The following is an 11,603-nucleotide window of genomic DNA, read 5'->3' on the forward strand; positions in this document are numbered from 1 at the left end:
TGGACTTAGTTTTCTCTACCGGTTAAAGAATGAAGAAGAAGAAGACGAAAAAAAAAAAAAAAAAAAAAAAAGAAAAGAAAAGAAAAAAGAAAAAAAAGAAGAAGAAGCATAGAGGTTTCCTATCAGCCGCTTTGGAGGTACCCCTGTATTCCACCCCTCCCCTCCAGGAGGAAGCCGACCCTCCCCGTCTCCAGGAAAGGGGCTTACAGGGTACTGCCGCTAGGATGGACATAGGTCATTCATTTTTCCCCCCCAGACCTCTTTGCAACCTTCGTTCACAAATGGAAAAATTGAGGTCCTGCATAGGGGCATCCGATCTCAGCCCAGGTACAATGGCTTGCGTTCCCACAGAGTTCACTTAGGCAGGAAGAGGACTGCAGCTTCCCCTTACTGCCCGGCACACATATCCATGGAAAAGAGTGCCCCGCTTCAATATAGGTGTTGATTGAATCATCAAAGTATGGGTGCTGGTGCCTGCCTGTCCTGGCAAGTGGTCTAACCAGACTTAGAGAGTCCCAGCTCGCTGAAAGAGTAGGGGCTCTGTTTCAGAACGGGGCTCCCCAATGATACTCTCTTAAAACCTACATTCCCTTTCGAGTTGAGGGAACAAACTAACCTACAAGTTAGCAAATAAATAAGCCAAGATCCTTCAAAGGGACTGGGGACATGACTCAGTTTGGCTTACCTAGGATAACAAGACCCTAATTCCATCTTTAGCACAAGAAACATGGCTAAAATTATACCTAATAATTGATGAAGCTGGAGCAAGAGGCTCTCAGGTTGAAGGCTAGCCTATGCTACAAGGCATAGCTAGCCTGTGCTACAAGGTATGGCCCTGTCACCAAAGACAATGGATAGAGGCTGGGGTTGGGCATATGTACTCAGTAATAGAGTACTTGGCTGAGATGTGCACGGCTCTTTGTTCTGGTCCTTCACATCCCCAAAAGAGGACACAAGAAGGGCAATGGGTATAATGATAGTAAGATAAGAGAGGCTTAAAATTCAGTGATTAAACCAACTGTGTGCAGAGGGAGGGTCACTGGAGCCAGCCTAAGGAGACAGAAATGAGGGAAGGAAAGGAAGAAAAATACCAGGCAAGAGCCGGGCGTGGTGGCGCACGCCTTTAATCCCAGCACTTGGGAGGCAGAGGCAAGTGGATTTCTGAGTTTGAGGCCAGCCTGGTCTACAAAGTGAGTTCCAGGACAGCCAGGGCTACACAGAGAAACCCTGTCTCAAAAACAAAACAAAACAAAACAAAGTACATTTTAAAAACCACCTTTGCAAGCTGGGCAGCGGTGACACACGCCTTTAATCCCAGCACTTGGGAGGCAGAGGCAGGTGGATTTCTAAGTTCCAGGCCAGCTTGCTCCACAGAGCAAGTTCCAGGACAGCCAGGGCTATCCCGATAAACCCTGTCTCAAAAACAAAGGTGCCCTGGGTCCAGCCTCTACTAAGGCTTTCAAGGCTTCAAGGGAATTGGGAACATATGGAGGTCATAGGGAGTGATTTGCAAGGCCTTCAGCAGGGTGTGGCTACTTTAGATATGCTGGCCAGGGAGGCCCTGGGCCCTCCGGAGGTCAATTGAGTCCGTGCCTGAATAACAATATGAGGAACTTCAGAGCTCGGCCTTGGAATTCACTGGGCTGCCTGAGGACACCTGGGGCCGGACACACAAGGGCCCTAAATGTATGGGAGCTTGTGGTGGGTGGGTGGGGGAGGACATTCAGCAAACACTTCTGCTACTGTGATGTGGTGGGTACCAGGAAGAAAAGAGAACTCGGAAAGGATTGAGGGTGGGGCAGGGTGTTGATGCCACTTCAAACCGTGCACCCGAGAAAATTCTTATCTGAGGAAGTTGGGGGGGGGGGCGCACCCAGAGGGAGGCAGAGAGGACAGCTGGCTCTAGGATTAGGAAGAAAATACTTCTGTTTTGTCTCAAACCTCCCCAGGCCCCTGGTACCAGGAAAAAAACTAACCTCAGAGTAGCCAAAGGACCCTCTGGATGTGACCATACCCCAAGTTCCTGCCCCCACATCTTGTAATTCAGGATGCATAGGCTTCTTCCTGGCTTTCCTTGGTTCCCTCAAAAACCTCAGGTCTTCATATTTATTTACGTATTGAGACAAGATCTCCCTAGATAATATCCTAGTTGACCAGGCTGCACAGGAACTCTTGGGCAATCCTCCTGCCTCTGATTCCAACATGGACTACTGGGATTACAGTGTGTACTGCCACCACCCCGCCCCCAACACCCCAAAAAAAGGCTTTTTGGCTTTTTTTTTTTTTTTTTTAAATAATTTTGTTTGTTTTGGGTTTTTTTGTTTGTTTATTTTTTTGGCCTTTTCCGAGACAGGGTTTCTCTGTATAGTCCTGGTTGTCCTGGAACTCACTCTGTAGACCAGGCTGACCTTGAATTCAGAGAAAAGCTGCCTGCCTCTGCCTCCTGAGCACTAGGATTAAAGGCGTGCACTTTGTGGACATTTTATGTAGTGACCACTCTCACTGCCGCCCTCCATACCCACATTTTAAGGGTTATGGAATGCTAGGTACTGAAGAAATGGGTTAGTTTGGGACGTAGACCAGTCGGTGGAGAGTGCTTGCCTATGAGTGCAAGAGGTTCTGAGTTCCATGCACAGCGCCACATAATACAAGTGTACTGATGCACCCCTGTAAAACCACCGCTGGAGGGGTGGAAGATCAGAATGTTCGAAGCCATCATTCGTTACATAGCTAGTTCGGGCTTAAAAGACAAAAAAGAAAGAAAAAGGTTTAAAATGAAATTTTTTTAGTATACATCCTCTTAGTGAGAGATGTCCACCACTTCTCGCTTGGGGCATGAGGCGCGGCATCCCGAGACTCAGGTATCACCAGCGCCGGGGCGTGGGGTCGAGGAGGGGGACATTGGGAAGAGCTTCTTTACACCCTCCCGGGTGAAATCAAGCCCTGCGGAGGAGGGCACAATTTGCGTACTGGTCCCTGGGCAGCGGGCTGGGCGGGGAAGGTCGAGTTTGACCGCCGCGACTGGCCCCGCAAAGACCCCGCCCCAGTGGGCGGAGACAAGGTAGGACCAGCACGTGTAAAAGTTCGGCGCGGGTCGTCCAGAGCCACTCACTCACCTGAGCGCCTGGCCACCGTGCGGATTACCTGCATCTGCGCCCTCGCCCCATGTCCCGCCGCAAGGCCGGCCGCGTGCCTCGCCGCTTAGAGCCCGACACCGACATTGAGATGCCCGATCTTGTCATGGATGTAAAGCCGGACCGCGACTTGGGGTCCTTGGCGCAGAGGCCCTGGCTCGCGAGGGACATGCCCATATCGGGTCTCTTCGGTGTGGAGCGTCAACTCAAAACCGCCTCGCGCCCACTCTGCGCGCCCAGCACGTGTGCCCCGCGGATGCCTCTGATTTCTAAGTCTTCCGGTGAGTCCTTAGCCCTCGCTCCTGCTAGCATCGGGACCTTTGGGTGGGTGCCTCTCCCCTGGGGATGGCCCCGGGACCGGCCTGGCCTCCCCAGCCCTCCCCTCTGACCTCCGGTTTTCCCCTTTCCACCTTGGAGCCCTCGCCCGGAGTCGGGCTCCACCCCACCGCTCACCACCCGCTTCCTCCCTGCAGACCGCCAGCCCTGGACCGACAAGCACCCAGATCTGTTGACCTGCGGCCGTTGCGGGAAGATCTTTCCATTAGGGGCCATCATCGCTTTCATGGATCACAAAAAACAAGACTGTCAGCTTCTCCAAGTCTCCGACCCCAACTCAGGTAAGTAATTCAGGGTGCAGTGCACTCCTGATCCAGGGTTGGGCTTACTGCCCTGCGGAGGAGCTAAGGTGGACAGATGGGCCACCAATCGTTACTTCCCTTTTCTCCTTGCTCCCCTTAGGGTAGAACCTAGGCGTGGCTTGATCTTGCCTGTCCTAGGGCAAGGACTAGAGATGGAGCGGGGGCTGGGCAGCGAGAGGAAGGCCACCCACAAGGTGTGGCCAGCCCCAGAAGACTGGCCCCGGGTTTTGCCATACACCCCTAATTTAGTTTCACTTCTCCTTTCCCGTGGACAGAAATAACTGACCAGGTGGCTGGACCGGGGTTGACAGTGGGGACCTAGTGGAGGATGGGACAGTGACCTGGGGAGCCGAATGGAGGGTACTACACACCTATTGTGTTTTGATCCTTCTTATTGAGGTTCAGACAGTTCAGAACCTAAGAAGGGGCATCAGGCTTGTTCCCCTTCCGGATCTCCCAGCCGAGTGTTGGGAAGCCCCTGGTCTGGGCGCTGCATACTGTCTGTGTGTATGTGGGGGAGGAATTAAAACTGCATAGTGGTTGGTCCATCGAGTGAGCTCTTGTTGGCTGTGAGATTTTAAGACTTGATCCGAACTTGAATTTCCAGCCCCCAGTGTGGTGCCCAGGTGGAACTTGGGAAATGTAATTATATTTGGGGCTGGGCCAGGGAGGGTCTGTAATCCAATCAGCTTTGGTTGAGGGAGGGGCTAAGATGGGTTCACCTGAATAGCACTTGGGGTGGGTCACTGCTGAGTTTAACTTTTTTTTTAATTTTTATTTTATTTTTTATTTTTTTGGTTTTTCGAGACAGGGTTTCTCTGTGTATCCCTGGCTGTCCTGGAACTCACTCTGTAGACCAGGCTGGCCTTGAACTCAGAAATCCGCCTGCCTCTGCCTCCCAAGTGCTGGGATTAAAGGCGTGCGCCACCACGCCCAGCCCTGAGTTTAACATTTTAGGCAGGGTCTCATACTAGCCTAGGCAGCTGGTATTACTGTTATTATAGGCCCGGATAGCTGTGGGTACTTTGTTTCTTGAGACTGGGTTTCTACACAGCCCGGAGTGGCCTAGAACTCCAACTCACAGATCTGCCTATCTCTGCCTCCTGGGTGCTGGGATTAAAGGCGTGTGCCATCACCTCTGGTTTTAGCTTTGTGTATTTTGGTATCTGAGGCAGCTCACTTTTGAGGGCTTATAGGGTCCAAAGCTCTCAGCTGTCTCCTATTTGAGGTCGCAACCCTGGAAGGAGCCCCTCAGATTCCCATACTCTAGCAACCGAGGAAACAGCAGAGAGGATAGGTCTAGTCCAAGATGACACAGCTGCATCTTGCCTGGAAGTTCTAAATTGGGGGAAGGGGACAGCATGTGAAGCCCATTAAATAATGTTAGCCTTTTACTTCTACAGTTTGGTAAGTCTCTGCTTGGCTTTGACCTATTATCATAAAGGCTACCCCATCCAGGACTGTTTGGGGTTGGGCTATCTAAAGTCAAGTAGGTCTGGGAGGTGTGTCTTATAGACACTTCTGGACGCCATGAGTCTAGAGAAACATCACATTTGGAATCAGATACCAGCCCATCCCCCCAGCAAGTGCTGTTTCTGTGCCAGGTCCCAGCTCATACTAAGTTGTCATACTAAGATCTGCTTCCCCAGTGCCTTGGTGCACACCCCCCCACACACACACACAAACAGAAAAATCTGTTTGCACTTGAGGGGGTTCCCTGAGGGCAGCAGCTGTCATGCAGAATCCCACTGAGGGGTTACTGTTGGCCTGGCAGTGATTCCCCCCTTTTTCCCCTTCCAGAATCCAAAGAGCTGAAGGCTCTGAGCTGCCTCCAGTGTGGAAGACAGTACACCAGTCCTTGGAAGTTGCTGTGCCATGCCCAGTGGGACCATGGACTAAGCATCTACCAGACACAACACCTGGAGACCCCAGAGGCTCCACTGCTGGGCCTGGCTGAGGTGGCGGCAGCCATGTCAGCAGTGGCAGTGGTGGCACCAGTTGAAGACAAGCCCCCTCCAGTGAGCAGTGCTGCCCGGCGGAGCCCCACCTGTGACGTGTGCAAGAAGACCCTCAGTTCTTTCAGCAACCTTAAGGTCCACATGCGTTCCCACACTGGTGAGCGACCCTACTCCTGTGACCAGTGTTCATATGCCTGCGCTCAGAGCAGCAAGCTCAACAGACACAAGAAGACCCATAGGCAGCAGGCACCTGGGAGCCCCTCCACTTCTGCCGGTAGCCGGGAAGCCTCCCCAGCAGCCCCTCCTGAACCAGCTGCCTATGCAGCTGCTCCAGCCAGCATGCTCCCATGCCAGAATGTGAAGGCTGGAGCTGCGGCCACAGCAGGAGTCCAGGAACCTGGGGCCCCTGGCAGCGGAGCTCAAGGGGGTCCAGGTTTTGTTGGCTGGGGAGCCCCTGCCAAAGTAGAGAGGACTGACCCTGTAAAGATCGAGAAGACAACACCTAGGAAGAAGAGCCACGGGCCCAGGAGCAAGTGTGAGATCTGCGGGAAGTCCTTCACCAACAGCAGCAACCTGACCGTGCACCGACGTTTACACACTGGCGAGCGGCCCTATACCTGTGACCAGTGTCCCTATGCTTGTGCCCAGAGTAGCAAGCTCAACCGCCACCGCCGCACCCACGGTCTGGGGACTGGTAAAACTGTCTATAAGTGCCCGCACTGCCTTGTGCCCTTTGGTTTGCAGGCTACACTGGACAAGCACCTGCGGCAGATGCACCCGGCGACAGCCTGAGACATGTTCTGTACAGGTGTCACTAAATCAAGTGGAAATGGGCAGGCACTTTAGTCTTTCCTCTGTGTGAATAAACCATCTCCTTTTTATTCTTGTGCCTGGACTTTCTTCTTGGGGTGTCTGGGGTGGGAGGTTCCCCCAGTATAGTGTGGCCAGCTAGACAGACCGGTTTGGAGTGGGGGGTAAGTGCCCTGGGCATTGGAGGACTGGCACAGAAAGCTGTGCTCCCGGTTCTTGGTGTGGGTGAGGCCAGGGGCAGGGAGAGGCCTGGACCTGTCACCAGAGGCTCCTGGGCTCAGTCCAGTCCTAGCCCGTCATCCACTGGCCCTGTCCACACATGCCAGAGTCTGGGCCCTTGACTGGATTGGCCCCTTCCTCCTGCCCCTGCAGGCCTCACTCGCCACACCCTGCAGGCTACAGCACCTGCAGCGGGCTCCAGCTGCATCTTGCCTGGAAGTTCTAAATGAGGGGACGGCATGTGGTGAAGTGCATTAAATAATGTTAGCTTTTATTTCACTACAGAGACCCAGCAGCATAGCAGCCCCAGCTCCGTCTTCTGCCTAATGTCTGTAATGGGGGCTTCGGGACCTGGACCTCGAGCGCCTGCAGAGAAAAGGAAGGCAATGAGGGTGGGATACTGGGAGCCTCCCTCAATGCACACGGGCACCAACATGCCTGGAGACTAGAGTGCCTTCCCTAGGGAACAAGTACAACCCCACCAAGTGAAGGGGTGCCAAAGGGAGGGGCATCAATGGTGATCGGGCCAGCATCCTCACCTGCGGGAAGAACTGTACTCTCGACCTGAAAAGAAAAGGAGGGTGGTGGGATGCCAGCCAGCCTCTGATGGGCCATCTCAGTGCCAGGATCAAGCCCCTCCCCCCACATTCTTAGCACTAAAGGGATGGATGCACGCACTGGTACTGTTTTTTGAGACCAGGGTCTTTTTTTTTTTTTTTTTTGGTTTTTTGGGGCAGGGTTTTTCTGTATAGCCCTGGCTGTCCTGGAACTCACTCTGTAGACCAGGCTGGCCTCGAACTCAGAAATCCGCCTGCCTCTGCCTCCCAAGTACTGGGATTAAAGGCGTGTGCCACCACGCCCGGCTGAGACCAGGTCCTTAACTATATAGCCCTGGCAAACCTGAAACTGGCTATGTAGACCAGACTGGCCTCAACCTCGGTAATCCTCCTGCCTCTGCATTCCTAGGGGATGCACCACCACACCTGGATGTCTAGGACTTTTAAAAATAAGATGGGAGTCTCCGTGTGTAATCTAGGCTGCTCCCACACACCAAATCAAGCCACTCTCCTACCTCAGACTCTACAGTGCTGGCCTCTTGCTGGGGCTTGGGGGAGGGGGGAAGGTGTCTTGTTTTGTAGTCAAGGCTGACCCTGAGTCTGGTGATGATTCGTCTACCCAAGTTGCCCGATTTTCAGGTTACAATTAAACTTTTTATTTGAATCAGGATTTCTCCATGTAACCCAGGCTGGCCTTGCTCTACCTGAGTGCTGGGACCACAGAGGTAAGCTCCCCACAACACCCAGCTGCTTTCTAATGGGCTCCTGACCCTGGTACTGCAGGAAGGGCGGGGAAACACTCACTGTAGCGTGGGGAGGGCGAGCGGCTCTGGCGGCTATACTGGCGTTCCCATTCTTCTCTCTCCTTCTCTCTCCGCTCTCGCTCCCTGCAAGGGGAGAGGGGAGGCAACCAACAGGGAGGGGTGAGCACCTGCTGGGCTGTACAGCCCCTCTACCCGGGCCAGGAACACCAGACCCAGCATATTTAGAGGACTGGCCAATTGTCTCCCCACAGCCAGGACTGGGAACCCTGGCAGCCTTGTCTGTGCCCTGTTCTCCCAGGGAACCCGTGAGAAGGACCACGACCCTGTCCAGAGAACAGCAGAGTCAAAGAACTGAGGCTCACACAGACAGGGAGGGTGCAGACAGTGATAGAAGCCAACATGACCAACAAACAGAAGCCAGGGATAGTCCCTGGTGACTCTTCCAGGGTTCTGTCTTTGAGAAGGTTGTCGATGTAGCTAGGATTGGCCTTGAACTCATGATCCTCCCATGGAACTGTACAGGCATGGAACACTATGCCGTGTCTGACAATAATGAACGAGCCACAACACAATGACATATGACAGCTCAGAATAAGCACCGTGCTGCAAGAGCGACAACCCAAGTATTCCAACCTCAGATCCTACGCTGGAAGGAGAGTCCTGCTATCTACAAGTTATCCGCCTGGCCTCCTGCACGTCATGCGCACTGGTTGGCTGCCTCGCTCGCACTCTCCCCACCCCCCCCCTTTCTCCTCACAACCTAGATAGATTGGTCTTCCAGTCTTCCCTGCCTGAATTGTAGCACTTGAGAAGATGAAGCAGGGCTACTATGAATTCGAAGGACATCTGGGCCACAGAGTGAGTTATAGGCCACCCAGATCTACACTGAAACACTTATCTCAAGAAAGAGAAACAAAAAGACAAATTATATAAATTGTAAAGAAATGGCAGCTGAGTGTGGTGGTGCAAGCCTTTAATCCCAGCACTCGGGAGGCTGAGGCAGGCGAATTTCTGAGTTCGAGGCCAGCCTGGTCTACAAAGTGAGTTCCAGGACAACCAGGGCCACCCTGTCTCGAAAAAGCAAAAAAGAATAGAAAGAAAGAAAGAAAGAAAGAAAGACAAAAAAAAAAAAAAAAAAAAAGAAAGAAAGAAAGAAAGAAAGAAAGGGCTAAGCAGGACAGGAGCTGGCCCTCCCACAGCATAGTTGGTTGGCATGGCTTACCACAGAGACAGGAGCCATCACCACCACTGTTCCACAGAGGAAGACAACTGAGCTCAAGAAAACAAAATGTTTGTTCCTCCACTATAGCAGAAAGCAGAAAGAACTGACAGGAACAGGCCCATCCCTGACTGGCTGACTCCCCTCTTGGCCAATACACAGTGCAACAGCCCAGGATCTGCCAAAGAGCCCTGGGTCGACTGAGGTTTCCTGGTAGCCCTCCTAGCTGCCCAGTCTGGTGGGCACTGAGGGGATGCGTCCCGCCCAGAGCAGCCTGAGCAGAGACTAGGATAGCCGAAGCTAAACCCTAAGCCTATGACCTGGGCCCAGGCTCTAACTCTGCCCAACGCAGAGTGGAGGAGGGAGGAAGGGAGGGAAGAGGGGAAAGCTCCCAGGCCGAGACCCACCACAGGAAGCCTCACTTCAACACTGTGAGGTGTCAGTCGCCAAAGACACAGCTGCCAGGCATGGGGAGGCCAGGGCGTTTTAGGATGCTGCTCAGACACGAGGTCAGAAGGTGAGCAGGCCGCCAGGGGAAGAGGGCAGCAATGGCAATGGGCTTCGGGACCAGTGAAAGGAGCCAGAGGGCTCCAACAACGGGAGGCTGCTGGGTCAGCCACAGGTTGGGGCCTTACTTCATTCGGATCTTTCGGGCCATTGCTCGCAGTTCATCCTCTCGCTCCTGCAGCAGAAACAGCTGTGAGGGGTGGTCCAGCCCCCCACACCACCTGTGTACCCTGCCCATCCGAGCACAGCCCGACCTGTCGCTCATGCTCCTGCTGGATCATCTTCTCCTGAGCTGCCTTCTTATCCGCCTTGACTGTGGAGGGAGGGTGTGAGTTTGAGAACTGTGCTCAGAGTCCCCGTGCCAACCTGACCTGCTCAGGCAGGCTCACGAGAGGTCGGCCCACTCTTTCCCCAGCACTGGCCGGCTCGGAGGCGGACTTACACTGGCGGTTCAGGGCTTTCTGCATCCGAAGCTTCAGCCTCTCCTGTGGGGTCAGCTTGGGCTGGGGAGAAGGGGCGGGACGGGCGTGGGTGCCCAGAGCTTGCCCAGCCCACCTCAGTCAAGAGTCTGGGACTTGGGGGCCGGCTGAAGCCCCGTGGGAGGCAGGGATGGGACTTAGTTGCTGGGTAGCCCTTCCCCGGTCCCTGGGCTGGCTCTCCCCTCCCCCCGGGCCCCCTGCAGGCCCACCGGGCCCAGCTCTGGACACTGCTGCTGACGGGCATTAGACGGGCGAGTTCCAAATTCTTACTGACTTTGGCAGCTCCTGTCTCTTTACCAGCGGCAGGTTCGGTCCTGGGTTTTGAGAGAAAATGGCAATGCCATCGTTACCATAGGCCTCAGGACTGGCATCAGGCACGGGCTCCAGATTACTCAGGACATGTTCCTGACCCCCAGAACCTCGGCAGGACCATATCCCTCTCTGGCAGCCTACTTAAGACAAGGTAGCACTCACCCTACACTGCAGTGCACACACCTTCCAGAACAGCCAGGCTACTGTCACATTCCCTTCAAAACGAACTGAGTCGGGGCTCCCTCAGAACCAGCCAGGCCCCTAACTCACTTTTTCAGCTTCTCGCCCACAGCAGGGGACGCTGCCGGCCTGGTCAGCTTCTCCCTTGGGGGCGATGGCGAGTGACTCTGGCTCTGGCTGTGGCTCTGGCTTCGGCTTCTGCTCCGGCTCTGGCTGCGGCTTCCGCTCCGGGTCAGACTGCGGCTTCGCGAAGGGCTGAGGGACCAGCTGCTGCGGCTATGACTACTGCTATGGTGCCTGGGGCCCCGGGCACCCCGCTTGTAGCGGTCGCCTGAACGGGAGCGGCTCCTAGGTGTAGCAGAGATGGAGGGCTGTGAGGCCCCAGGGACCTACAGCAAGTCACCCCAATTCCCAGATCACTAGGCCTCCTGCAGAGTCCAGCCCTTTCCCCACACACTTCCCTCAGAAAGCCCCAGCTGCTCCCTGGATACCTTCTAGAACAGTGTTAACATCCTGGGGGAGCTCGGGGCATTCTGGTGCCTCATTTTGCTCCCTGCCCCACACCAAGCTATATTCTCCTCAGCCCCAGGGTTTCCCTGCTTGGAGTACTAGTAAGATTCTCAAGAAAGCAGTCACACTGAGTGGGCGTGGTGGCGGTGGCGCACGCCTTTAATCCCAGCACTCGGGAAGCAAAGGCAGACAGATTTCTGAGTTCGAGGCCAGCCTGGTCTACAAAGTGAGTTCCAGGACAGCCAGGGCTATACAGAGAAACCCTGTCTCGAGGAAAGAAAAGAAAGAAAGAAAGAAAGAAAGAAAGAAAGAAAGA

The 11,603-nt window shown here is 54.2% G+C and overlaps 2 protein-coding genes across 3 annotated transcripts in view; one reads left to right on the top strand and one right to left on the bottom strand.

Annotated features, from left to right (window-relative positions):
• The first annotated feature begins 3,071 nt into the window (after window positions 1–3,071).
• Window positions 3,072–6,611, top strand: Znf296 (zinc finger protein 296). The gene is made up of 3 exons (XM_021219821.1): window positions 3,072–3,415; window positions 3,608–3,751; window positions 5,573–6,611. The coding sequence occupies exons 1-3, from the start codon at window positions 3,166–3,168 to the stop codon at window positions 6,520–6,522; spliced, it is 1,344 nt and encodes a 447-aa protein (XP_021075480.1). The 5' UTR covers window positions 3,072–3,165; the 3' UTR covers window positions 6,523–6,611.
• Window positions 6,612–7,004: 393 nt separating this feature from the next.
• Window positions 7,005–11,603, bottom strand: part of Clasrp (CLK4 associating serine/arginine rich protein) — a 23,561-nt gene continuing 18,962 nt past the window's right edge. The window contains exons 14-21 of one of the 2 annotated variants that reach the window (XR_003842539.1): window positions 10,868–11,125; window positions 10,556–10,599; window positions 10,249–10,309; window positions 10,061–10,119; window positions 9,935–9,981; window positions 8,121–8,203; window positions 7,299–7,323; window positions 7,005–7,125 (exon numbers count right to left, since the gene is read on the bottom strand). Coding sequence is in view for 1 of the 2 variants with exons in the window: in XM_029531925.1 (XP_029387785.1) it covers window positions 7,083–7,125; window positions 7,299–7,323; window positions 8,121–8,203; window positions 9,935–9,981; window positions 10,061–10,119; window positions 10,249–10,309; window positions 10,560–10,599; window positions 10,868–11,125 (616 nt within the window). In the remaining variant the exon portion in view is untranslated. The remainder of the gene's footprint in view (window positions 7,126–7,298; window positions 7,324–8,120; window positions 8,204–9,934; window positions 9,982–10,060; window positions 10,120–10,248; window positions 10,310–10,555; window positions 10,600–10,867; window positions 11,126–11,603) is intronic. The other variant, XM_029531925.1, reaches the window with a different exon arrangement.

Source organism: Mus pahari, chromosome 19 (assembly GCF_900095145.1).
Source record: "Mus pahari chromosome 19, PAHARI_EIJ_v1.1, whole genome shotgun sequence".
In the NCBI taxonomy this organism is placed as follows: domain Eukaryota; kingdom Metazoa; phylum Chordata; class Mammalia; order Rodentia; family Muridae; genus Mus; species Mus pahari.

Bases quoted from the DNA above. Each gene is read 5' to 3' on its own strand.
- Znf296 (XM_021219821.1), top strand. From the start codon at position 3,166: ATGTCCCGCCGCAAGGCCGGCCGCGTGCCTCGCCGCTTAGAGCCCGAC. The intron at 3,416-3,607 runs GTGAGTCCTTAG...TCCTCCCTGCAG, and splicing joins TCTGATTTCTAAGTCTTCCG to ACCGCCAGCCCTGGACCGAC. The intron at 3,752-5,572 runs GTAAGTAATTCA...TTCCCCTTCCAG, and splicing joins AGTCTCCGACCCCAACTCAG to AATCCAAAGAGCTGAAGGCT.